At 37.5% G+C, this 26,088-nt stretch overlaps 1 protein-coding gene across 3 annotated transcripts in view; it reads left to right on the top strand.

Annotated features, from left to right (window-relative positions):
- DMXL1 (Dmx like 1) overlaps nucleotides 1-26,088 on the top strand; it is a 158,974-nt gene that overhangs the window by 96,115 nt on the left and 36,771 nt on the right. For all 3 annotated transcript variants that reach the window (XR_013812874.1, XM_079760045.1, XM_079760044.1), the window contains 5 exons: nucleotides 5,220-5,398; nucleotides 10,669-10,811; nucleotides 14,162-14,247; nucleotides 18,151-18,352; nucleotides 19,514-19,631. Coding sequence is in view for 2 of the 3 variants with exons in the window: in XM_079760045.1 (XP_079616171.1) it covers nucleotides 5,220-5,398; nucleotides 10,669-10,811; nucleotides 14,162-14,247; nucleotides 18,151-18,352; nucleotides 19,514-19,631 (728 nt within the window). In the remaining variant the exon portion in view is untranslated. The remainder of the gene's footprint in view (nucleotides 1-5,219; nucleotides 5,399-10,668; nucleotides 10,812-14,161; nucleotides 14,248-18,150; nucleotides 18,353-19,513; nucleotides 19,632-26,088) is intronic.

Genomic DNA, 26,088 nt, shown 5'->3' with positions numbered 1-26,088 from the left:
GCCTAACCTGTGCGCCTGCCTCCGCAGTTCCCCTGTCCCCTCAGCCCCCCAGCTGCCCAGGGCCAGCCCAAGGTGCAGGCAAGCCTTGGATGGTGGCTGCCCAGCCGCCCAGGACCACTCGAGGTTCAGGTAACCAGGGCCAGCCAAGGCTCGTGCTGCTGGCAGGGGCAGCAGCAGAGGTGTGGTGGGGGCGTCGCCTTCCCCTGATCACCAGGTTGTCTCCCGCCCCTGTGGGCTCCCGGACTGTGAGAGGGGGCAGGCCAGCCTTAGGGACCCCCCTCCAGTGCATGAATTTTCATGCACCAGGCCTCTAGTATAAAATAAAATCAGCTATTGAAAACATAGTTGAATATGCCAAACACTTGTAATTATCTGCTGCACTGCAAAATAACTAGTTTTACTGGAAAAGGGAATATATTTTTTGGTTAGAATCCTTGGACAGACTTTTCATTGAGGGTCATATGGTATAAATTTTAAAGTTTTTAAAGCATTAGATTTATTTCATAACTAATGGGAAAGGCAAATACTTAGATAATAAAGGTAGAGAAAACATAGAAGATTTATAAAACACTAAGTCATGCACGTGTAAAATTTTTCAGATAAACATTTTTTTATGAAACATCTCAGCTCTTACCTAGACTCCCTCACTTTTACTGAGATTAAGCATGTGATCTCTATGTCTAACCCCATTTTCTAATATATTTCTGTCGGTCCTAAGTACTGCACCTAAATAGCTTTAATGTATTTTCTTTATTATAAACCTATAATGTGGTCAAAAACACATAAAATATACTATCTAAACTATTTGTGTACAGTTCAGTAGTAATAAGTACTTTCACATTGCTGTGAAACAAATCTCCAGAACTTTTTCATTTTACAAATTTGAAACTTTATACCCATTAAACAAAAACTTCCCCTTTTCCCTTTCACCATCCCCTGGTAACCACCATTCTACTTTCTGTTTCCATAAATTTGACTACTTTAGTTACTTCATATAGGGGAGTCTTATAATATTTGCCTTTTTGTGACTGTCTTTTTTCACTTAGCATAATGTCCTCAAGGTTCATCTGTGTTTTAATATGTGGCAGGATTTTCTTCTTTTGTACACCTGAATAATATTCCATTGTATAGACAGGGTGGTGCAAAAGTAGGTTTACATTTGTGAGTACATGAAACACAGAGTTTATTCTTGTTATGAATTATTATATTATTTTGCATACGAACAACTATAAACCTACTTTACCCCACCCTGTATATACTCCATTCAAATTTTTAATAAGTCTGTTGAATTTGAGCTGAAATCCTACAGACAGAACTATATTGTAGCCAGCAGGGTGATTGAAAAGTAGCACTTGAGGGCAGTTATCTCCAGATTTTTTAAATTGCATAACCCTCTCCTTGAAACATGCTTGAGCAAAACCCCAAGATATGTACATTATTTATCTATAAATAACATGTACTGTTGTCGATCCAGATATTAAACAGTGACAGTTTTTATTTTCTTCTTCCCTTCTCTTGACTTCTGCCTGCCCTTTTCCTTCTTCCTTCCCCTTGTGCCTTCTTCTTTCCCTCAACTCCCTTCTCTTTCTTCTCCACCACTCCTCTCTTCTTTTCTCTCTTCCCTTCTTACCCTTTTCTCTTCTTTGCTTTCTCCTTCCCCACTTGTACTTATTAAAAAAATAAATCTGAATATTTTCCTTCCACATTTCAATGAACCATTTTGACACCAACTGCCTTGGAGACTACCTTGCTCTGTGGTTTGGAGACACAGATCACTGCTTTCTGTTAAGACATTCATCAGTTCATTTTTATGGACATTTATGAAGCAGGTTCAAGGTACTGTGTGAAGTATTGGTCCTAGGAAGATCTTGAGAGTCAATAGTCTTTGTAAAATCTGATAATATCACCTGCCAGACTTTATCTTATCATTAATTTTATTCTTTGAAGATTAAGAAGTACCTTAAATTCACTGCTTATTTAATCTCCTGATTTTGTCTTTTCCTTTTATGAACATTTGAAGTTTACTTGTAAAATCATGTTTTATATAGAATTTTGAGAATTTGTTTTATACTTAATTTATGTTCACATACATTTGTAATACTCACACCCCAAATGATAAAGGAGAATGAATATATTCCTCTTAGGAGACCTCTTAGACTGAATTACCTTGCTAAAGGGAAGAAATATATTTTATTTTAAATTTATATGACTTTTATCTTCTCCATATCTGTTGCTTTCAACATAAAATGTTTTAAATCATCAACTAAGTTATTTAACTCCACCTCCCCTCCAAAAAATTAATTTGGAGCTAAATTTGAAGGTCCAGGATATATGCCTCCTGAAGCTTTATGCACACTCTGGCATACTCATGAATAGCCCTCTGGATAGGGGTGCCTTAGATTGAGAAGTGGAGAATGATATGGTTCTGCTGGTTAATTTGAGGTCAGTTTTTGAAAGAAATAACATTTAAGTCTAGGTTCAGAATATTAATTTTGCTGTATCTGATTTAATTTTTTTAATCCTCACCTGAGGATATTTTTCCATTGATTTTTAGAGAGAGGGAATGACAGAGAGAAATATCGATGTGAGAGAAACACATCAATTGGTTGCCTCTGCACGCATCCAACAAGGGTCCGGGCTGGGGAAGAGCCTGAAAGCGAAGTATGTGCTCTTTTTTTTTCTTTATTGATTAAGGTATTACATATGTGTCCTTATTCCCCCATTGCCCTCCCATCCCCCCACTCATGCCCTCACCCTCCTGGTGTCTGTGTCCATTGGTTAGGTTTATATGCATGCGTACAAGGGGGAGATCAACCGAAGTATGTGCTCTTGACCGCAATCAAACCCAGGGCTCTTTAGTCCACAGGCCAGTACTCTATCCACTAAGCCACACCGGCTAGAGCTGATTTTATTTAAAATAATAACCTGGAAAAGTGTTAACTTATTAGCCTTCCTTATGTTTTAATTTTCATGAAAGCAGTATAAGTATGTGGTAAAATTCAGCAGTACAGAAGAACTTAACAATAAAAAAACATTGTCTTTCTCATTTCTTTGTATCTCCCATGTCCATTCCTTATATGTAACCTCAACCATTCTCCATTTCTGTTTCGAGTTCTTTAGGGTGTTACTTCCATAATTCTAAGGAAAACACTGCAGAATGTGTTAAGGATGAAGATAGGGCTTCTTGTATGTTCAGTCCAGTCTGGTCATGGAAGCCCAGACTTTTCAAAAGTACATTCTGTGAATCCAAAGCAACTAAGAAATTTATTTTTTGAATTCATAAGTTCTGTATCTAAAGTTCTTTTTTACTTCTCCCTAATACTATTTTTTTTCTTCTATTACTAGTAAAGTAGCCATTTACCCCGTTAATAATGGAACAATAGCATTAGTTTTTAAACAAGGAATGGCAGAAGTTTTTGATATTTATTTATTAGCATTTTCAAAAAGAAGCAGTGAGTACTAAATAGCCAAATAGTTTCTATTGCTGCCCTTAAGTTTCATAACCACTCTAACCCAACGTGATTTAAATATAAAATTATTTTAGGTCCTGCTGCAAATTGAGGGTGAAGAGGGAGCATCTACCCTAATGACAAGTTATAGACCATTTGTTTGCTAGGAGGCATCATTCAGGTTATTTTTTTATAGCATTTCAGATAGTATAACATTCAGTAATGTGAACTTGTTTGTCATGTTCCCCCCTATTGTCCTTGTTTATTAATAGTATTTTGATAAATAGTTCTATACTTCTGGGATTGAGTCTGTAATTTTAAATATTTCCCCCGAGTATGGTTAATCTCTTATTTTCATGTCATCTGTCTGGGTTCACAGACTATATCTTAAAATGTTTTCTCATTTTAAAAACCCTCTTACGTTTTGTTTTTTTAAAAAAAATCTACATTTTTATGACGTTTATTAATTTAGCATTGTTTGAAAATTTTATTTTCCAGAGATCTCCAAAGCTTTTATGAAGCCATCTAATAATTTAAAAACAAAGGCAAAATAATAAAGTTAAATTATAAATTTATGTTAAACCGTAGCAATTATTTGAAAAGTAAAAAACACACGTTTATATCCTGAATATTTTACCTAATGAGAATTTGGATAAATCACTGTTTAAGTTTTAGAATATATGTAAATGTATGCAACAGGTATATTGGAAAGGTGATTGTTAATTATCAATTACTAATAAGAACAGAGAAAAATTATACATTTAATTTAATAGTTCCTTTTAAAGCCTTTTGAAAGATTATGTAATAATCATACCACTTTTTAGCCATGTCTTAGAATATTAATTTTATTTAACTTAATTACCTTTTTCTAAAATAACTAAATTTTTCTGTTAAACTGAGCTTGGCTGTTGCTTGATATAATGCATGAGCATGCTGTTTATGCAAGCCAAGTAGCTTCAGACAATAAGACAAAATTTATTACAGCACAATTATTGCATTCATTTGGGAGGTAAATACATGCTCACTGGAACCATTGAAGGAGAATATTGAAGTGCCTTAATGTGGTGTGGTGTTTGCCTATCAGATCATGCCTGTGTCTAGGAGATCCTTGATTCTTCACTGGTGATTGTACATGTGACTTAGTGTTCATTAAAGATTTGCATAACTTGCTTTTCTATGCTAATTCCCTTAATATTCTAAGGTAAAATACTAAAAGAATACTAACTGTTAAGTGTTTTGAAGTTAAAACAATAGAGATTACATATTCTACCTCTTTGTTATTTCATTGACTAGAAAATTACATTTTCAAACCATTTCTAAACGTCTGAGTCAGTTTAATTAAATAGTTATGTGTTTGAATTTTTTAATTTTCATTGAAAATGTAGTTTTATATGTAGATAAAAGGCCAGTGATTACTGAAGAATCTCCTGAGTTGTTGCCTTTAATTAACATTGACATCCCATGATATTCTTTTTTGTTACCATGATGTTCTTAAAAAAAAACAAAACAACAATGTAGATAATTTCCTATCATGTGGGGGCTCATTTACAAGCAGATATTACATCCTACCACCTACATATACAATGCATGAGTCAACAGAGAGTGAGATAAATTCAAGGTAGTTTTTGTCTCACTTCCTCTATCAATTTTCTTACCTTACTATCATAATAAGAATCTCAGTTTTGTGTGTGTACTTATTTATAGTTAGCCTTAGGTCTTATACAATGAAAATAATACTTACTTAATAATACTTTACTTTGTTCTTATTAGTTTCTTCTCTAGTGGAAGAAGGAGAGAAACAGAACACACGTTTTAGGCCATCAAAAGTGTCTGGCAGAGAATCTACCCCAGCGACCTCTTCCTCACCGCCAGTAAGTCAGGAGTCATTGACAGTCAAAGAGAAGTTCATCCCACCTGAGCTCAGTATCTGGGACTATTTCATAGCCAAGGTAATAAAAGTGCTGTCCAGATCAATATTTGCGCAGTTAAGTGGAAATGAAAGTGTTTACAATAAGTGTAATTGTTGGTGCTTCCAAATGTTTTTCCTACTGTGGTTTAGAAAATTTTCATTTTATCAGGCTACATTCCCCCCCAAAAACAAATATTTTGCCTATATTTCCAACCAGTTTTTAAGGCAGTTCCTTGCTAAGTTATGATTTTTTACATTTATATGAAGTTCTTATTAAGATGAAAAGATAAATTAGTTAACATCTTAATACCAATGTACTTGGTAGTAATTAAGGAATCAAGACCGTCAGAAGTTAAACTGCCATCCATATTCTCATTTTTTTTTCTATATTACAGGCAGTCCTGCATTGGTTGGTATACACAAATTTTCATCTGTTTAATTAAATAACATTAGCCCCTCAACAACATGATTCAAGTTTAAGTTAACACAGTATATTAAATGTGAGTAATTACATCAAGTACAAAGTTTCCTGCTAGCTTTTCAGTCCACAAATTATAATGAAAATAACAGATGCACCTCATGATCAGTGACTAATCATAGCAGTTCTTTCAAAGTGTGCTGTCGATTGGTCATTTAGTATCTGTTGTTCAGTTCATACACAGACAGGAAAAGGGGTTGTGTCCTGCCTCCTTGTCTCCCATTATAAACCCAAGTGACATTTTATAAAATTGGATAATTAGAAGAGGGAATTGGATAACATTGATGAAAGGGCAACAAAAAGTATGAAAAGTGATAGTACTAGAAGTGAAAATTAAAATCAAATATAAAGTTATAGAAAAATTACTAGTTAACTTTGGAATTATTGACTTTACTGTTATTTATGAGACTCTAGATCTGCAGCTAGAGAAATCTAGTTAAGGCCAACTTAGCAACATAAATGAGGAAAATGTGACAAAAGGATGAAAATGTTCCAGAGATAGTGAAATGAGCAATAAACAAACAAACAAACAAAAAAACACCTTCCTGTTAAAGGAACTCTGGGTAATATTTCACAACATTGAAAGCACAAAGCATAAAATGTTGGAAGCTGATACAGCCTTAGATAGGATTATGACAGTTTGTCAAGATTAGAAAAGATGCTTTATACTGTTAGAAAGCAAGTACTCAATAAATTTTTTTTCAAAAATATAAAGTACTTTAATTCTTAATGTTTCTAACACTTTGCAGTGTATAAAATAAATATTATTTTTAGTATTTTTTATTTTCTTAGCTGACCCTAAGAGTTTGTTTTGACAAATATTTTTAACAGTCACAGAATCTTGTAAGTTTCCATTGATTATTGAGATTGCTTTGCATGGCTCCAGCTTGCTTAGACATTTTTACATTCCTGCACTACATGCCACGCAAGAACTGCCTGTATATATCTTCTGTGATCAGACAAATTCCTTATATCCTTAGCTTCTTCGTGTTCTCCTTATTTCCTTGTATTAATTGACATCTCGCTATTTTCTCTTGACACCAGTCCCCCTGGCCTGTTAAGTAGCCATTTTTATTTTTCTCTTATCTTTTATGCTTCATTGTAAAGAGGGACATTTGCACAGTTAATTATTCATTGAATGTCTTTGTTTCATCTTCATTTTTGAAGCATAGATTGCTGGATATAGGGTTCTTGATTAATATATTATTATTATACCTGGATCTTCTTGTTAAATTTCTGATTGGTCTACACTTGCCCCAATCTGTATCACAGCCTCAGGATAGATGAGATGTTAGCCTTCCCTAAATGTTTACTTCTGAGATATCTGTTGTTTTTGACAGTGCCACTGAGTATGGAATTTTTATTAAAGTCAGCCTCCCTTGGCCAAGAAGCAGAGCTCTTAGTCCTCACAGACTGCTCTTCTGGCCCTGATAGAACAATTGTACCACAGAGTGCCAGGGGTGGGGATGAGGGTAACCCCTGGCTAAAATGCCAGATTCTGACTGTTTTACCAGAGATTCAGTAGATATTTCTTATATATTTTTAATGTGTTATATGCATTTGGTCACTTTCCAATATCTTTAAATGATTGTTTTTGACAATTTCGTGCAATTTTATTATTGCTTTTTGGGAAGAGGATTTACCAAACCTCTTTACTCAGCTGTTCCAGAAGTTCCGTCCTCCCTGCTATGTTTCTTTATTAGGCTTCCCTAGACCCAAGATTGTATAACTTTTCAAACTTCTCACATCTCTTTCATTCTCATTCTTAATTGATGACCTCATCTCTTAAGTCTTTAAAAAATAGAACTAGACAAAACTCTTTTATCATCCTGTCATGAAGCTGTAACTGGATTTCCTTTCATCTTCTTCTTTCCTCCGTTATTATGAAGAGTCCTTCCTATCAAAGACTCCCTTTCTATTCTGAATCTCATGTTTGCTGTTTTCCTATACTCTTTGCTTTGCCTTCAGTTCTCTCCCCTCTGTTGCCTCCTTCCATCAGGGCAGAAATGTGCTCTCCTGTTTCCCATTCCAAATCCTGCTTTATTCCCCCAAATTTTTTAGCTATTCCATTTCTCTGCTTTCTATTTTTTTAAATACGCTTTTATTGATTTCAGAGAGGAAGGAACAGGCAGAAATAGAAAAACATCAGTGGTGAGAGAGAATTATTGATCGGCTGGGGATTGAGCCTGCAACGTGGGCATGTGCCCTGACCGGGAATAAAACTGTGACCTCCTGGGTCATAGGTTGACGCTCAACCACTGAGCCATACTGGCCAGACTCTGCTTTCTATTCTTATTCAACTTTTCTAAACTGTGTGCAGTAGTTGTCCTTATCTGTGGGGAATATGTTCCAAGACCCCAGTGGAAGGCTGAATCCAGAGAAGGTACCAGCCCCTCACTACACACACACACACACACACACACACACACACACACACACACAGTTGAAATTTTCACGTACAACTGTAGTCAGTCAGCCAACTGCATACGTGAATTGCCAACCACGGATCAAAAATAGTTGACCCTTGAACAACACAGGCTTGAACTATGTGAATCTAGTAAAAATCTGCGTGTAAGCAAATCCACACAAGTCAAACCCATGTTGTTCGAGGCGCAATTGTATATATTTTGTTTTTTCCTACACATACATACCTAGGATAAAGATTAATTTATAAATTAGGCATTGTAAGAGATTAACAACAATAACTAATAATAAAATAGAACAATTATAATTACAATAAACTCTAATAGGAATGTAACTGTGGTACCTCTCTCAAAATATCTAATTGTACTGTACTCACCCTTCTTGTGATGATGTGAGATGATACAATGCTTACTTGATGAGATAATGTGAGATGAATTGTAGGCATTGTGACATAGTATTAGGCTACTATAAGGTTATTTGAACATACGCACTGCCATACCACAATGTCTATCTGAAAACCAAAATGGCTACTTAGTGATATTGGGCAGGTAGCATTTATAGCATGGACACACTGAACAAAGGGTTGATACACATCTTGGGTGATACAGAGCAGGGTAATGCAAGATTTCATCATGCTAGTCAGAACAGCACGCATTTTAAAACTTAGGAATTCTTTATTTTTTAAATTTTCTATTTCATATTTTCAAACTGAAGTTGATCACAGGTAATTGAAACCACAGGAAGTGAAACTACTTGAAAGGAGGAGGCTACATTTTCTTTTTATTATCTTAGATCCCTTTCATATTTACCTATTGTATGACATCTGACACAACTACCCTGCTGAAACTGCTGTTCTTGAGATTCAGGTGGCACACATGTTGTCAAATATAACTGAAACTTCTTGATCATCATCTTATTTTACCTCATAGCAATATTCAGCACATCTGACCATTTCCTTCTTTTTGAAATACTTCACTCTTGTTCTCTGATGCTGCTTTCTCCTATTTTTCCCCCCTAACCTTACTAATAATTCCTTCATAGTATCTTTTCTTGTCCTTTTTCTACCTGACCTGTGAATCTTGATCTTCAAGATTTGGGTTTTGTTATTTTCTCCAATACCACCTCTCTTAACAATCAAGTCCTCTTGTTTTATCCTTATAGTTGCTCAAGCCAGAAATCCTATTTTTCCTCTGTTTCTCTTGCTCTCCAGATTTATTAGCAAATCTGTCAATGCTTTCCCCCAAATACACTATAAATCTGTTATTTCTCTTCATCTCCATCACTAACACTTGTGTGCAGACTGCCAGTCTTGCCTAAGTTACTGATGTGTCCATTTCTACTCTTGCCATTTGACTTTTCTTTCATAAGTGGGTGGTGTTGGTAATGTTATTAAGACATAAATCTTATTACCTGTCCTCTACTTAAAACTCATTGGTGACACTCCATTACACTCTATAAATGCAAGTTGTACTTAACTTTCTACTATTTACCTATTTTTTTCCATTAAATTATAAGCTCTGTGACAGCAATGATTGTGTATATATCTTAAACATTTTTATATCAAGTACTAGAGGCCTGGTGCACAACATTCGTGCATTGGGTGTGGCGGTATCCCTCAGCCCGGCCTGCTCCCTCTCACAGTCTGGGACCCCTTGGGGGATGTCCTCCGAGGGGTCCTTAGCGCTGCAGTGGAGGCAGGAGAGGCTCTCACCACCACCACTGTGCTCGCCAGCCTTGAGCCCAGCTTCTGGCTGAGTGGTGCTCCCCCTGTGGGAGTGCACTGACCACCAGGGGTTAGCTTCTGCGTTGAGTGTCTGCCCCCTGGTGGTCAGTGCACATCTTAGCGACTGGTCGTTCTGCTGTTCGGTCGATTTGCATATTAGCCTTTTATTGTATAGGATGCTTTTTTTTTTTAACACAGTAAGATACCTGATAAAATTTTGTTGAATGGATGAATAAGTAAGGAAATTGTGTAAAGTGATGTCAAAGGCATAGAATATCAAGCAAAAAGAAGCAGCTCTGGCCAGTTTTTCTCAGTGGTTAGAGCATTGGCCATGGACCAAAGGGTCATGGGTTCGATTCACAGTCAAGGGCAAGTACCTCAGTTGCAAATTCCCCAGCCCTGGTAGAGGCACATTCAGGAGACAACCAATCAATGTATCTCTCTCACATTGATTTCTCTCTCTCTCTCTCTCTCTCTCTCTCTCTCTCTCTCTCTCTCTCCCTCTCTCTCTCTCCCCCTTCTTCCTCCCTTCCAGTCTCTAGAAATCAATGGAAAACATCAAATGCTGGTTTTACTTCTTATAACAAAATATCTGAAAATGGGATAAATTGCTAATATTGGACTATGTAATTCAAAGTATTAAATCAGATAGTTCATGGTCAATTCTGTAACTTTTTTATTTTAGCCTTTTTTACCCCCTTCCCTAAGTAGAGAATATGATTCAGAAGAGAGTGTGGACAGTGATGATGATGATGATTATGATGATGATAATGATGTTTCAGCTTCAGATTTTCATCTCCAAGAGCATTCTAATTCAAATTCATACAGGTATGGGATACTTAATGTTAAGCTTTTTTTAAAAAATGATGTCATATATGATATTTTTGAAAATAGTACATGTGAAACTAGTGGCTTAGGACTTACTAGATGTACCAGTTAATAATGCGGATTTTATAATCAAAGAAAACATGATAATTTCAAGAGAAACATCAAAAGTGCTTTATTCAAAGTAATGTCCATCGCTAGCTACACATTTCCCCCATCTTTCAGGTAATTTGTGGATACTGTCCCAATAGAACTTTTCTTGTTTTGAGGCAAACCATTCAGAGACCCAATTTTCCACTTCTTCGTATGTTTTGAAGTGCTGCTCAGACAGTGCATATGCCATCGATCAGAACAAGTGGTAATCAAAGGAGCAAGGTCTGGTGAATACGGCAGATGGATTAATATTTCTCAGGCAAGATCTTTTAATGTGTCTTTAACTGGTTTTGAAGTGTGTGATGGTGAAAAATTACTTTGCCGTGTCTTCTGGAACATTCTGGTCGTTTCATGATCAAAGTGTGGTTCAAATTGATTATTTGTTGTCGGTAGTGATCGGTATTAACGGTTTCACCTGGTTTTAGAAGCTCATAATACACCACCCCTTCCTGATCCCACAAAACGCAGAGCATTGTCTTCTTTCAGAAGCGATTTGGCCTTGCAGTCGATGTTGATGGTTGACCTGGATCAACCCATGATTTTGTGCGTTTGGGATTCTCAAAATAAATCCACTTTTCATTGCCAGTCACAATTTGATGCGAAAAAGACTTTCTTTCATGTCATTGAAGCAATATTTTACTGATGACTTTTCGGTTTTCCATTTGTCTTTCGTTCAGTTGATGTGGCACCCATTTTCCTTCCTTTAAAATCTTTCCCATTGCTTGTAAATGATTGGAAATTGTTTACTGAGCAACATTTAATCTTTCTGCAAGTTGTTTTTGAGTTTGGCACACATCTTCATCCAATAATGCTTGTAATTGTTGGTCTTCAAACTTTTTCAGTTGACCTGGATGTTCTTTGTCTTTCACATCGAAATCATCACTTTTAAAGTGTTTAAACCAGCGTTCACAACTATCTTGAGATGGAGCATATTCACCATAAGCTTCCCGAAGTATATGATAACTTTTTCTTCAAAATAAAGTAATGAATTAAAACTTCCCGCAAATGCTGTTTTTTGGCACGAAATTCAACATTTTTAAGTGTAAAAATAACTATGATGTTAACACCTTCAGAAAATTGACATAAGTTTTGAAGCTTGTTGTCAATACAACAAAATAACATACGTATCAAATCGCATATTTATCAACATGTGTAACTCCATCTATTGAAAAAAAAATCTACATTATTAACTGGTACACCTAGTATAACACATTTAATTTAGATTTCTTTAATTGAAATTGGTAAATTCCTTTTCTTAATAATTCCATAGATGACCTATACTTTTTATTAGTCCTCAGAAATGTTGCTATCAGATTATTCTTTGTCCTTTGTTCCCTAATATAAATAAATCCCACTGTTTTATCCTAGAAAATCTAATGTCTTTTAGTGAACACTAGTATGCTAACATGTCAGTGATCATTGTTTTAAAAATGATTTCCATATATGATAAGAATCATAAATGTTCAAAACATTCACCCTCAATAAGTATTATTCTTATATGTAGGAGTGCTGGTATATTTGTTATCTTGCTTTTATTAATATGTTGATTATTTCCTGTTTATCTAATTTTTTAATATATGAAATATTAACATGGCTCAAAAATCAAATTGTGTAACTCAGCAACAAAAGCTCAACCCAATTAAAAATCAGCAAATGATTAGAATAGACATTTTCCCAAAAAAGTTATACAAATGACCAATGAAGTACTCCTTTATTGAAAAGCACATGAAAAAAATGCTCACTATAGCTAATCAGTAGGGAAATGCAAGTCAAAATCACTATGAAAGATGATCTCACACCCATTGAGATGGCTACTATAGAAAAAAAACACATCCAGAAAATAAAAGTGTTTGCAAGAGTACATAGAAACTGGAACCCTTATGCAATGTTGGTGGGAAAGTAAAATGGTGCAACCATCATGGAAAACAGTATGACAGTTCCTCAAAAATTAAAAATAGAATTATCATATGATCCATCAATTTGACTCCTGGGTATATACCCAAAAGAATACAAAGCAGGTTATTAAACAGGTATTTGTACACCCGTGTTCATAACAACATTATTCATAATAGCCATTGGGGTAGAAGCAACCTCATTATCTATCAACAGGTGAATGCATAAACAAAATGTGATATAGATGTACAATTAAATATTATTCAACCTTTAAAAGTATAGAAATTCTGATACATGTTACTATGACATGGATGTATCTCAACAACATTATGCTAAGCAAATTAAACCACAAAAAGAAAAATACTGTATAATTCCACTTATCTCATATGAAATATTAACATGGGTAATCAAATTCATAGACAGAAAATAGAATGGTGGTTCCAGGAGCTAGGAGAAGTTGGAAATGGAGAATTGTTGCTCAGTGGATATAGAGTTTCAGTTTTACAAGATGAGAAGGATTCTGGAAATAGATGGTTGCACAACAATATAAATAAGTATTTAATGCGACTGAACTGTATGCTTGATAATAGTTAAGATGATAAATTTTATGATTTATTTTACCACAGCTTAAAGAAATAAAAAGCTATTACTCTAAGAAATAAATATGTCACTTGAAATAAAAGAGAAGCTGAAATATTTTTAAATAAAAACATAAAACTATAAAAATGTGAAATCAGAAGTCTCACCATTTCTCTCTTCCAGCTAATTTCTCTTCTACAACCTCCAGTTTCTGGCTTATTTTTCTGTTTGCAGAATTTAGCATGTGTGTGTACATGTGAAATCTTGTATTTCCCCTTTAGGTAGCATACTATATGTAGTGTTCTATAACTTTTTATTTGTCAATATATACTGGAGTTCACACCATATTAACACTTAGAGATCCTTCTTCATTCTTAAATACATTAAGGCCCTGTCAGGTACCGGTGACTGACACTATACTTTCCCTCTGGAAGACAAAACAGGCTGGGCACTTAATGTATTCAAAATGGCTACCCTAATATTCTGTTTTTCAAAACTTTAGATATTTAAACAGTACTCTCTTGATGGATAATTTGATTGTTTCTAGTCTTTTGCTATTGTAGATAATGCAGACTTGAGTACTACATGCATATGTGTTTTGTTTTTGTTTTTGTGGAAGTATATAATCAGGATAAATTACTAGTAGTGGAATTGTTGGGTCAGAGAGTAGTGTACTCTTCTAAATCCCTGAGTGAAAATTAACAGATCTACTGTTGCTTTATTTTTAGTTGGTCATTGATGCGCTTGGCAATGGTGCAATTGGTACTCAACAACTTGAAGACTTTCTATCCCTTTGCAGGTCATGATCTTGCAGGTAAAAAATATTTTATTTTATTTATTTGTTTTTGAAAATATGTTTTTATTCTTTTTTTTAGAGAGAGGAAGAGAGAGAGAGAGAAACATTGATGAGAGATCAACATCGATTGGCTGCCTCCTGCATGCCCCCTTCTGGGGATCAAGCCTGCAACCTAAGCATGTGCCCTCACTGGAAATCAAACTGGTAACCTCTTGGTGCATGGTCTGACGCTCAACCACTGAGCCACACCAGCTGGGCTAAAAAATATTTTAACATGAATTAATATTGCCATTGCTTTTGATTTACTGTTTTGTATTTTTTCAAATAATGGAGAAAAAGTTAAATAACTTCCTATTGTAGAAGATAGGTTTCTGTTAACTAAACCAACCATATATAGATATGTCTGTCACCTTGTTAGTGCTCTTAGGAGTTCAGGAAAGCAGAGAATTTGAACCTGATGTGATTGACTTTATTGAGACTGTATTTATAGCCATAGCTGAGATATTGGGAGATTTAATAGTGGTAGACACATAGAAAACTAAGTAAATGCGAAAAGTTAGTGATTAACTCCAAGGGAGGAACCGTAGTATAGGAAAGAAAGAGGCATGTTAGGATACCAAGTGGTTCATCTGTGATCTGTATTTAATCCTATCTACTAAAAGAGTAATATGTAAATTGACCGTACCTCCACTATACCCACAAGCCACGCCCCAACCAATCAGGAGTGAATATGCAAATAAACCCAACCAAGATGGCTGCGGCCACAGAGAGTAGGAGGGAGGCTTGGGTTTCCCCGGCAATGGGGGAAGCCAAGCTTTCCGCCTGCCCTTGCCGGCCTAGGCCTCCATCGCTGGGGGCAACCCTAGGCCTCCACTCAAGGCTACAACGTTTCAATGATAAAAGATAAATAAATCCAAACAGAAATGGCGGCAGCCACGGAGCTGGAAAGAGTAGGAGGCTAGGGTTGCCCCCAGCGATGGAGGAAGCCAAGCTTCTGAAGCCCTGGCCTGCCTTGGCCTCCGCTCCAGGCTACAAAGTTTCAATTATAGAAGATACATAAATCCCAACAGAAATGGCTGCCGCCATGGAGCAAGTAGAAGGCTTGGCTCCACTCCAGGCTACAAAGTTTCAATTGTAGAAGATAAATAAATCCCAGGTACCAGGGCCTCCACTTGGGTCGCCGGGGAGCATGGCCGGCCTGCAAACCACCACAGGCCCCTTGCCCAGGCCGACCCACGCCCCAATGGAACCCCCACCCTGATCTGGGACACCCTTCAGGGCAAACCAGCCGGCCCCCACCCATGCACCAGGCCTCTATCCTATGTAATAAAAGAGTAATATGCAGATTGACCATCACTCCAACACACAATATGGCTGCCCCCATGTGATCAAAGATCCTGCCCCTACGTGGACACAAGATGGCCACTGCAAGATGGACAGCAGGGGAGGGCAGTTGGGAGGGACCAGGCCTGCAACAGAGGGCAGTTTGGGGCGATCAAGCCTGCAGGGGAAGGCAGTTAGGGGTGACCAGGCCAGCTGAGGGGGGAAGTTGGGGGTGACCGGGCCTGCAGGGAAGGGCAGTTGGGGGGGACCCAGGCCTGCAGTGGAGAGCAGTTGGGGGGGACCAGGCCTGCAAGGGAGGGCAGTTAGGGGTGACCAGGCCTGCAGGGGAGGGCAGTTAGGGGTGACCAGGCCTGTAGGGGAGGGCAGTTAGGGGTGACCAGGCCTGCAGGGGAGGGCAGTTAGGGGCAAACAGGCTGGCAGGGGAGCAGTTAGGCATCAATCAGGCTGGAGGGAAGTGGTTAGGGGGTGATCAGGCTGGCAGGCAGAAGTGGTTAGGGGCAATCAGGAAGGCAGGCAGGCAAGCAGTTGGCAGCCAGCAGTCCTGGATTGTGAGAGGGATGTCCGACTGCGCGTTTAGGCCCGGTCCTACTGGGCCTAAATGGGCAGTCGGACATCCTGGATTGTGAGGGATGGGGCAATCAGGAAGGCAGGCAGGTGAGTAGTTTGGAGCCAGCAGTCCTGGATTTTGAGAGGGATGTCCGACTGCCCGTTTAGGCCCGATCCTACCGGGATCCCAGATTGGAGAGGCTGCAGGCTGGGCTGAGGGACACCCCCCTCCGTGCATGAATTTCATGCACCGGGCCTCTAATATATATATATGAAAACTAAAATGCCAATTTAATAAAAAATTATTATGTGTTTATATTGGAATGATGGAGAGAGAAGTGTATTCTCATATTCTATAGCAGTATATCAGAAGATCATTTTTAAAATTGAAAGATTAAGAATTCACAGTATGAGCATGTTTAGATTTTTATAGGTAAAGAGCTAAAAGTTGAGAGTAGGATTAGGATTTAAGAGTATAGAAGTGTAGAACTGGAAAGTGCTGCATTTCATAGTATTACATAACACTTTTTTTTACTTTTGTGAATTATTTAATTTTCTAAGCAAATTGTAGTTATATGCTATACAGAAATTGGGCTGATACAAAGGTTAAAGCAATTAATTTTCTTCCAGACATTTATATATATAAAAAGCCAGTGACCGTAACAGCCTTAACAACCATAACAACTGGTCGCTATGATGCCCACTGTGGCCAGCAAACAGGCCCGATCAGGGGGTGGGGCTGGCCGGCTGGCCAACCTCATGGCCCCTCCCCGCTGCCGGCCTGCCCCTGATCAGACTCTCCCACCCCGATCAAGAGCGGGCCTCTGGCCAAATGCCCTCTCCCTTACCCCCAGCCAACCCTGTCCCCGATCAGCCCTCCCCACCACAATAGGCCTGCAGCCCCTCCCCCCAGGCCGGCCCGCCCCTGATCGAATCCCCCACCCCAATAGGGAGTAGGGCTGGCTGGCCAACCTCCTACAGCCCCTCCCCCTGGCTGGCCACACACCTGATGGGCCCCCACCACCCTGATTGGCCTTCAGCCCCTCCCCCAGCCTGCCCTGCCCCTGATCACCCCCCCTCCCCAATAGGGGGCAGGGCCGGCTTGCCAACCTCCTGCAGCCCCTCCCCTCACCTGGCCCCACCCCAGATCGGCCCCCCCACCCCATCAGGGGCAGGGCCAACCGGCTAACTACCCATGGCCCCTCCCCCAGGCTGCTGGCCCCTGATCAGCACCCCCAACCCCATTTGGGGGCAGGGCCAGCCAGCCCACTGCCCACAGCCCCTCCCTATGGCCTGGCCCCACCCCAATCAGCCCCCCAACCCCAATCGAAGGGTGGGCCGGTGGGCCAACCTCCTGCTGTCTCCTCCTCCCTACAGGCCCAGCCCTGATCTGCCCCAATTGGAGCTGGGTTGGCTGGACCCCATCTGTGCACAAATTCATGCACTGGGCCTCTAGTAGTTTTATAATATTCAGGTAAATTTTTTTATGTGAAATTAAAGTCAAAAGCAGTAATTGACATAGCAGTCATTTAAATCACATCATAAATATTATTCCAAGTAGTAGTTGTAAATCTTTGATGTAATTTTTACTTAGATTGCCCATTTTTTATTGTCCTTGGCCACCTAATTATGTTGAAATGTTACACAGATTTATGATATCCTTTTTTAAAATACTTTTTTTTTTATTGCTTTTAGAGAGGAAGGGAGAGGGAGAGAGAGATAGAAACATCAATGATGAAAATCATTGATCAGTTGCCTCTTGCATGCTCCCTAATAGGGATCAAGCCTGTAACCTGGGCATGTGCGCTGACCAGGAATCGAACGCTGGCCTTCCAGTTCAGAGGTTGATGCTCAACCATTTAGCTACACCAGCCGAGTGGTACCCTTTTATTTATACTCTAGAATTCTATGCCCTCCTCTTTCACATCACCTCTGACAAAATGGGTGTTAATATCTCAGTCATTCTTACAGTTGAATATAGCATTTTACTACAGAAGATAAATGCGGGTCAATTTTATTTTCTCATTTTAGAGCTTCCTGTTAGTTCACCACTTTGTCACGCAGTTCTAAAAACTCTTCAATGTTGGGAGCAAGTTCTTCTCCGACGACTTGAAGTCCATGGTGGGCCCCCTCAAAACTATATTGCAAGTTATACTTCTGAAGAGAGTTTGTCTGCAGGTCCTGCAATTCTCCGCCACAAAGCTTTGCTGGAACCTACAAACACTCCTTTCAAGTGGGTTTTCAAATGGATATTGTTTTTAAGTATGAGTTTTACTAAATCAAGAGTGGTTTCAGGTAGTATTTGAAGAAAAAATATTTAAGTCCTTTTATGTATAATATGCTCTTCTAGGCTCATCTCTGTGTCTCTGTGTGATGCATGTTATAGTCCTGAGGTTAGCAAACATTTCCTGCAAAGGTCCAAATAAGTAAACATTTTAGGCTTTGGGGACCTTACAGTTCTTGTGGCAAATATTCAGTCTTGCCATTGTATAGTGAAAGCAACTATGAACTGTAAGTAGTAAGTGAATGGGCATGGCTGTTACATAATAAACTTTATTTTTGAAAATGGAAGGCAGGCTTGTAGTTTACTGGCACCCACTCTCGAATGCTGTTTGTGAGGTGTAAAAGGTAAATCAGTGCACTGCTTGCTTCATCAAAGTCTTGCTATAGTGACTTAATGATAGTTCATTTACATTTTTTTCTTAAGCTCTTACCTCATTGCACATCAGTAACAGACTTCGTGGACTGGTATGTGTTCACAGACAACACTTTTAGTAGCTCTGCTTGTAGATCTCTTCTAGGTGAGGGGTCAGCAGTCTGCAGCCTATGGGCCAAATTCATCCTTCCTCCTATATTGTAAATAAAGTTTTATTGCACCACAGCCACACCCTTTCATTTTAATATCATCTCTGCCCCTTTCCCACTTCATTGGCAGAGCTGAGTAATAGTATGAAAGACCATGTGGCCTACAGAGTCTAAAATATTTACCATCCAGTCCTTTAAGAAAAGACTACTGCCGAAACCGGTTTGGCTCAGTGGATGGAGCGTCGGCCTGCGGACTGAGGGATCCCGGGTTCGATTCCGGTCGGGGGCATGTGCCTTGGTTGAGGGCACATCCCCGGTGGGGGGTGTGCGGGAGGCAGCTGGTCGATGTTTCTCTCTCATCGATGTTTCTGGCTCTATGTCCCTCTCCCTTCCTCTCTGTAAAAAATCAATAAAATATTTAAAAAAAACAAAGAAAAAAAACAAAAGACTACTAGTACTGATTGCAGCCCAAGATGATTTGGTCTGATTCTAGTTAATTATTATTATAAACACTTATATAACACTAAGTAGATATAGTCAAGTTAATCATAATTTTAAGTGTATAATTAAATACATTGTTTCTCTGTAGATCCAAACACCACCTGGCACTGTCTGTGAAAAGACTTTGGCAGTACTTGGTGAAGCAAGAAGAAATTCAGGAAACCTTTATCAGAAATATATTTACAAAGAAAAGGTGCTTAAATGAGGTTCGTATTAGGTAAAACCTGCTTACTGTTTTATTATTGAAATCTTTTGTATTATGTAACCATAAAGAATAAGTTGCCTTTTATAGACTGTTTAACTCATTTTAACCCTGGCTGGTTAGCTCAATTGGTTGGAGCATCATCCCAACACACCAAAGTTAGGGGTTCGATCCCTGGTCAGGGCACATACAAGAATCAACCAATAAATGCATAAATAAGTGGAACAACAAGTTGATGTTTCTCTCTTTCTCTCCTTCCCCCTCTATCTCAAATCAATAAATAAAAAAATAAAACTAACTTTGCCCTAGCCAGTTTGGCTCAGTGGATAGAGTGTTGGCCTGCAGACTGAAAGGTCCCAGGTTCGATTCTGGTCAAGGGCACATGCCTGGATTGTGGGCACAGTCCCCAGTAGGGGGCGTGCAGGAGGCAGCGGATCAATGGTTCTCTCTCATCATTGATGTTTCTATCTCTCTCCCTTTCCCTTACTCTCTGAAATCAATAAAATATATTAAATAATAAAATAAAACTGATTTTTATATCATAAAGATATCCTATGCAGTTAATGTATAGAAAAGTAATTGAATAGGAAAGAGAGAGGGTCAGTATTTTCTTACATCTGTTTTATTTAAAGTAACTAATTCAGATGTATTTGGGACTTTTCTCCCCAAAAGATATTGGTTAAGATTCTGTATCTTTGTTTCCTGTTTTGAGCTGTCATGATCACCATTAAGAGACAAAGTAGAAAGTTCCCATGATTTTCATGTGACAATTAAAAGAAGTTTATCTTAGAAATTTAATTGAAATTAGGTTTATATACTGAAAACATTTCAAATATGTACGTTCAAATATGTGTTTTTTTTACTCTGTTGATTACGCTTCTTAATGAAATTTTGCAAACTCTAATTTATAGGTTGATTATACCTCGATGTTATCATTATAACGATTCTTCTCAGTTCAGTGCTGCTAAAAACTTTCAATTTGTTGTTATGGGAAACTTGTCCCTGAATGTAAATTAAAATTTTGTTTCCTTCATTGAGACAATTTTGCTATTAAAAAATGTAGGGTAAACTAAACAGTGGATTTAGTGATTTAGTTAATTCCTTATCTTCTTATGGACCGGTAAAGTGTTCAAGACTGGCAACTGGTCTGTGATCCACTGAACTAGTCAAAGCAAGTTTTTGAAGTGGAAGGAAAAAAGGATGATATTTCAGTTGGATAAATTAGGAAATAGAATGGCTTCTTAATAGACAAGAAGCAAAAAGCAAGATGACATCTAACCTCATTGAAAAAAGGAAAATTACATATAATTCATTGTCTCTCAGTCTAAGCACTAATTTATTAGAGGCAATTGTACATGCTGTTAATTAGTATTTGCCTGTTTATGTAAATATATCTAAATTAGCTAGGCCAAGAAACAATATTTAGTGTTTTTGCTAATTTAGAAGACTTGACCTTAGTATAATATTGAAATCTGAGCAAATAATAAATCCAATAGATACAATACAAATGTAAGTATTTCTATATAACCTTAAGTAAGCTATATCTTAAATATTTAGCATATGAAGTACTATTAAAACAGTTTAAGCAAATTTTTGGATGAATAAAATTAAAAGTAGATTTACTAGATAAGAGTGTCAGACTAATTAGCATATATTTACAGATGAGGTAATGTTTCTTATTTTAAATTTATGTTTGCCTAAAATAATTTATTACAACTTAAAGTATTCTAATAATAGTGTATAAAGCACTGTTGATTGCTCTGAATAAAAAGCATGTTTAATGTGCTTGTTACTTCTTCAGTTTCTCTGATGTACCTTGTTATATGAATATGCAAATGGGCAAAATAACTTCAAGTACAAAATAGTTTTTTAAAAAACATTGTCATGTTTGATTACTATAACTGTAAAAATAAAAACATTTCTCTACCTCTGATACATTTAGTGTATTTGTGAAATAAAATAGTTCTCAAAACAAACAAAACAAATGACTATTGTACCACTAGATTGTCCAATAGAATTAGGGGATAGAACCATTAAGGAGATAGACTAACATAAGGAAGCCAGAGTGAGTAAGGGAAGATAGCAGATAAATAAATAAAGTTATTTTTTTATTATAACCATTTTAATCAAAAGCAGTAATATGAATGCTGGAATAAAAGCTTTATCTCTATCAGTAAGCTAAATATTTTCTATGTATTTTAATGTGTGTGTTGTTTTTTTAAACTGCAAAATGAGTATAATACCTTTCACTTTGCTGTGCTTTAACCAGTATATTTAACTTATTTAAAAACTTGGCATGATTAATGGTAGTTATTAGATGGCAGATAATGGAGAATATTTTGAAAGTGCTACTGTTCTTTATTCCTTTATGTCTTTGAAAATGAAATTTTCTTTACCTGATGATAAAATTCTGTTGTATCCTCAGATCTTTCCTTTCCTATATAATGTAGTTTTTAGTGCTACATGCATTTTTAAAACAGAAGGTCTTCCCTATTTGTATTTATTTGGAAATTGAGTGCAGATAGCTACAAATAGACTACATCTAAATCATTCCTGACCAAATAAAAAAAATTCTTGGCACCCTGATTCCTTTTTCTGTTTACTTTCGTTTTCTGAGAAAAACTAAAGGTCTTGAACAGCTCTTTCTTTAACTAGTGTTAATATCCCCTTTTAAGGAGCATGTGTGCCTAAAACCTATATGATTTTATTAACCACTGTCACCCCAATAAATTCAATTAAAAAAAATGAGAGAGAAAAAGAGACTCTACACCTTTAAATAACATTATTAGGATAGTATTAGTATGTTGTTGGATACACATATACTAAATTAATAAAAAGTAAGTATACTTTTATTATTTCACACAAAAAAAATCATGTATGCCTCCAAGCAGTTTGTTGAGTATTTCTGCCTCCATCAAGACAAAGTGAGAATTAGAGATCTAGAAATAAAATTTTTTTAATCGTGATGTTTTCATGAAGAGTGAGGAGACAAGAAATAGTACTGTATAAGAGAACAATTTGACTTTAATTTTCAGTTGATAGTACTCTGGCGCCATTAGCTCTGAAATTTGTAATATAAAGTGCTTGGGCTATAATCTTGCTTTAATATCAACATTTCAAAGTTAAGTGAGTAAAAATTTCTCAGGAGGTTGAATAAAATTTATAGTGGTTGTTAATGAATTTTGAGGGATAAAGTTTTCCCTAACCCCTAATTCTGCACCCACACACATGCTTCTTTTAAGATAAATTGAAATTTTAAAAATAATAACTCAGTCCAATATTACTAAATTTGGCAAAAAATATAATTAAAAAAAAATCCCTAGTATTTTGCATGTTACATTGCATCTTACTCTTTGTCATGTGATTATTCTTTCTTGATGAAGTCATTAGAGGACAACTGTGAAACCATCAAAAATTCTATGATGGAGGAGCCAAACATCAATAAGGTACAAAGCATCATTCAACTGAAATTAGAAATTGCATTCTTTAACAAGAAAAACAAAATGTTTCCATTTAACTTTGGACTGGACTTTGTTTCCAATGTAGTTAAATTACTGTTCCCTCCATTTATTCTTTTATTTTAACAACTTAAATATTGCAATCATAACATTGTTTCTGTTTATTAATAAGAGAATGCAATTTTAAAGGGAGTTGAATGTATCCTGTTTTGGCTACAGATTTTTTCATAGTAAATACAATGAAAGTTCTTAATAAATTGTAATTAAAATAGCCATTATAGAAGTATAGTAGCATTGTTCTATTTTTGCAAGTATCACTTTTTTAAGTTAAAATTCTTTCTTCTTATATTAATTTCTTAAAATATATCGGATACTATTATACACTATATCATTTATTTTACTGGTAATAATAGGATACAGCATATCTTATGTATAATAAGAACTCAATAATACTTGAGAACACGGCACAAATGCTGAGAATGTGTACAACCATAAAATAACTCCCAAATGTTCTGTGATCACACATTCAAATAGGACTTATATTAGGTTGATATATGATATTCATGTGTTTCATATTTTTATTTTAACACCATGTCATCAGAGTAATTTTTAGGGAAAACATTTTTCAAAAGATTTTTTTAAGGCTGTGAATTCTTTCTCAAAGGAATCTTTTTGTAAAATAGAAATAATTCTATACAGTTAATAAGAAAGACTGATTTGATGTGCAGTGTATATTATAACTACAACCTTGGCAAAATAAACATATGCAGTACACACTTAACTTTGAGAATTTCTAATGGTCTTTTGGTGTTTTGAGAGATAATTATTCAAACTTTTAATCAGTTAACAATATTCCTTGCCTTGCAGTAATCATTAATTACTACAGTCTATACATTATCATGAATCCTTTTTTTTTTTTAATCCTCACCCAAGGATATTTTTCGATTGATTTTTAGAGAGAACAGAAGTTAGAGGGAAAGACAGAAATATCGATGTGAGAGAAACACATTGATTGGTTGCCTTCTGTACGCGTCCCTACCCGGGCCTGGGCCAGGGAGGAGCCTGCAATTGTGGTATGTGCCCTTACCCGGAATCAAACCCGGGACCCTTTGCTCTGCAGACTGATGCTCTCAAACAGGCTATGTCATGAATCCTTAGCCAAAGATTTTTTTGACACTGTTTATAAAATGTTAATCAGAATGTTATGTTACTATAGTTGTTACACTACATCAAAAGTCAGTCATTGTGTTTGTTTAACATCATAATTTTTTGGCCAGTTTTTCAAGCCACATGGGACAGTTTTAACAGCTTTATTAGCTATACCTGATTTACAGTAACTACACATATTTATTAGAATGTGATGAATTTTTACATAAGTTTACATGGGTGAAGCCATTAGCACAATCAAGATAATAAATATATCCATTACCCCCCAAACTAATCCCTCCCTTGCTTTTCCCTCCCCTCTCTGCCCTTTTCCTCCCCAGGTAACTACTAATTTTCTTCCTGATATTATAGACTAGAGCCTCAGTGCACGAAATTTGTGCACGGGGACGGGGCGGGGGGGGGCGGTCCTCAGCCTGGCCTGCACCCTCTCCAATCCGGGATCCCTCTCACAATCTGGAACCACTGGCTCCTAACTGCTCACCTGCCTGCCTGCCTGATGCCCTTAACTGCTCCCCTGCTGGCCTGATCACCCTAACTGCCTAACTGCTCTCCCCTGCTGGCCTGATCTCCCTAACTGCCTATCTGCTATCCGCTGCCGGCCTGAGACCCCTAACTGCCTATCTGCTCTCCCTTCCTCTCCATGCCCTTCGGACCCCTGGCACAGGCGTGCTGAGAGCTCTCTGCCGTGGCCCCGCCACCATTCTGATTATGTGACAGCGTCCTGTCCAATTTGCATATTCCTCTATTATTAGTATAGACTAGAAGCCTGGTGCATGGATTTGTGCACCGGGGGGAGGGGGGTCCCTCAGCTTGGCCTGTGGATCAGGCCGAAACTGGCTCTCCAACATCCCCCAAGGGGTCCCGAATTGCAAGAGGGTGGTTCTTGGGTGATGCACCCCAGAATCGGGCTCCCTCCTCTCCAGTTCCGGGTGCGTCACCTGAGGACCGCAGCTGCCAAGTCACCGCAGCTCAGCAGCTCCTGCATTGAGTGTCTGCCCCTGGTGATCAGTGCATTTCATAGCTATTGGTCAGATAGTCTGCCCCCTGGTGGTCATTGCACATCATAGCCACCAGTCAGATGGTCGCTTAGACTTTTATATATATAGATTAGTTTGCATTTTCTGCAATTTTTGTAAATGTGATTGTACAATAAATCTTTTTTTTTCTATGTGCTTGCTCAGCATATTTATTTTGAGATTCCTTCATATTGTGTATTTCAGTATTTTGTTTCTTTTTATTGCTGGTGCATTCATTGTATGGCTATCCCAAAATTTGTTTCTCCATTGACTTGTTGATGAACACTTAAGCCTTTTCCATTTTTGAGCTATTTCAAATAAGACTGCTTAGAATATTCAAACACAAGTCTCTTTGGTTGGAAATATTCTTTCATTTCTCTTGTGTAAATGCCTAAGAGTGGGGTAGCTAGACTATATTGTGGGCATGTGATTAACTTTTTGAGCAACTGCTCAAGTATTTTCCAAGGTGGTAGAAACATTTTACATTTCTAGCAGCAATGCATGAAATCCCAGTTGCTTCACATTCTTATCAACACTTGGTATGGTCAGCCTTTATTTTAGCCATTGTAGTAGGTGTGTAGTGGTAGTTCATTATAGTTTTAACTAGAGGCCTGTTGCATGGATTTGTGCACCAGTGGGGTCCCTTGGCGTGGCCTGTGGAGATCAGGCCAAAACGGGCAGTCCAACATCCCCCAAGGGATGTAGTACTGAGCAAAGTGGCAGGCGGCTGGGGAGGAGCCTGAGCCTGGGCCAGGCACTGTCCCGCTCCCCCTCATCCCAGCTCTGCTGCACTTGCTGCTGCTGCTCGGTAGGCTCGCTG

Source organism: Cnephaeus nilssonii, assembly GCF_951640355.1.
Source record: "Cnephaeus nilssonii genome assembly, chromosome: 2".
Taxonomy (NCBI): domain Eukaryota; kingdom Metazoa; phylum Chordata; class Mammalia; order Chiroptera; family Vespertilionidae; genus Cnephaeus; species Cnephaeus nilssonii.
The sequence above is the reverse complement of the archived record's forward strand: the minus strand, read 5'-3'. Positions and strand labels throughout refer to the sequence as shown.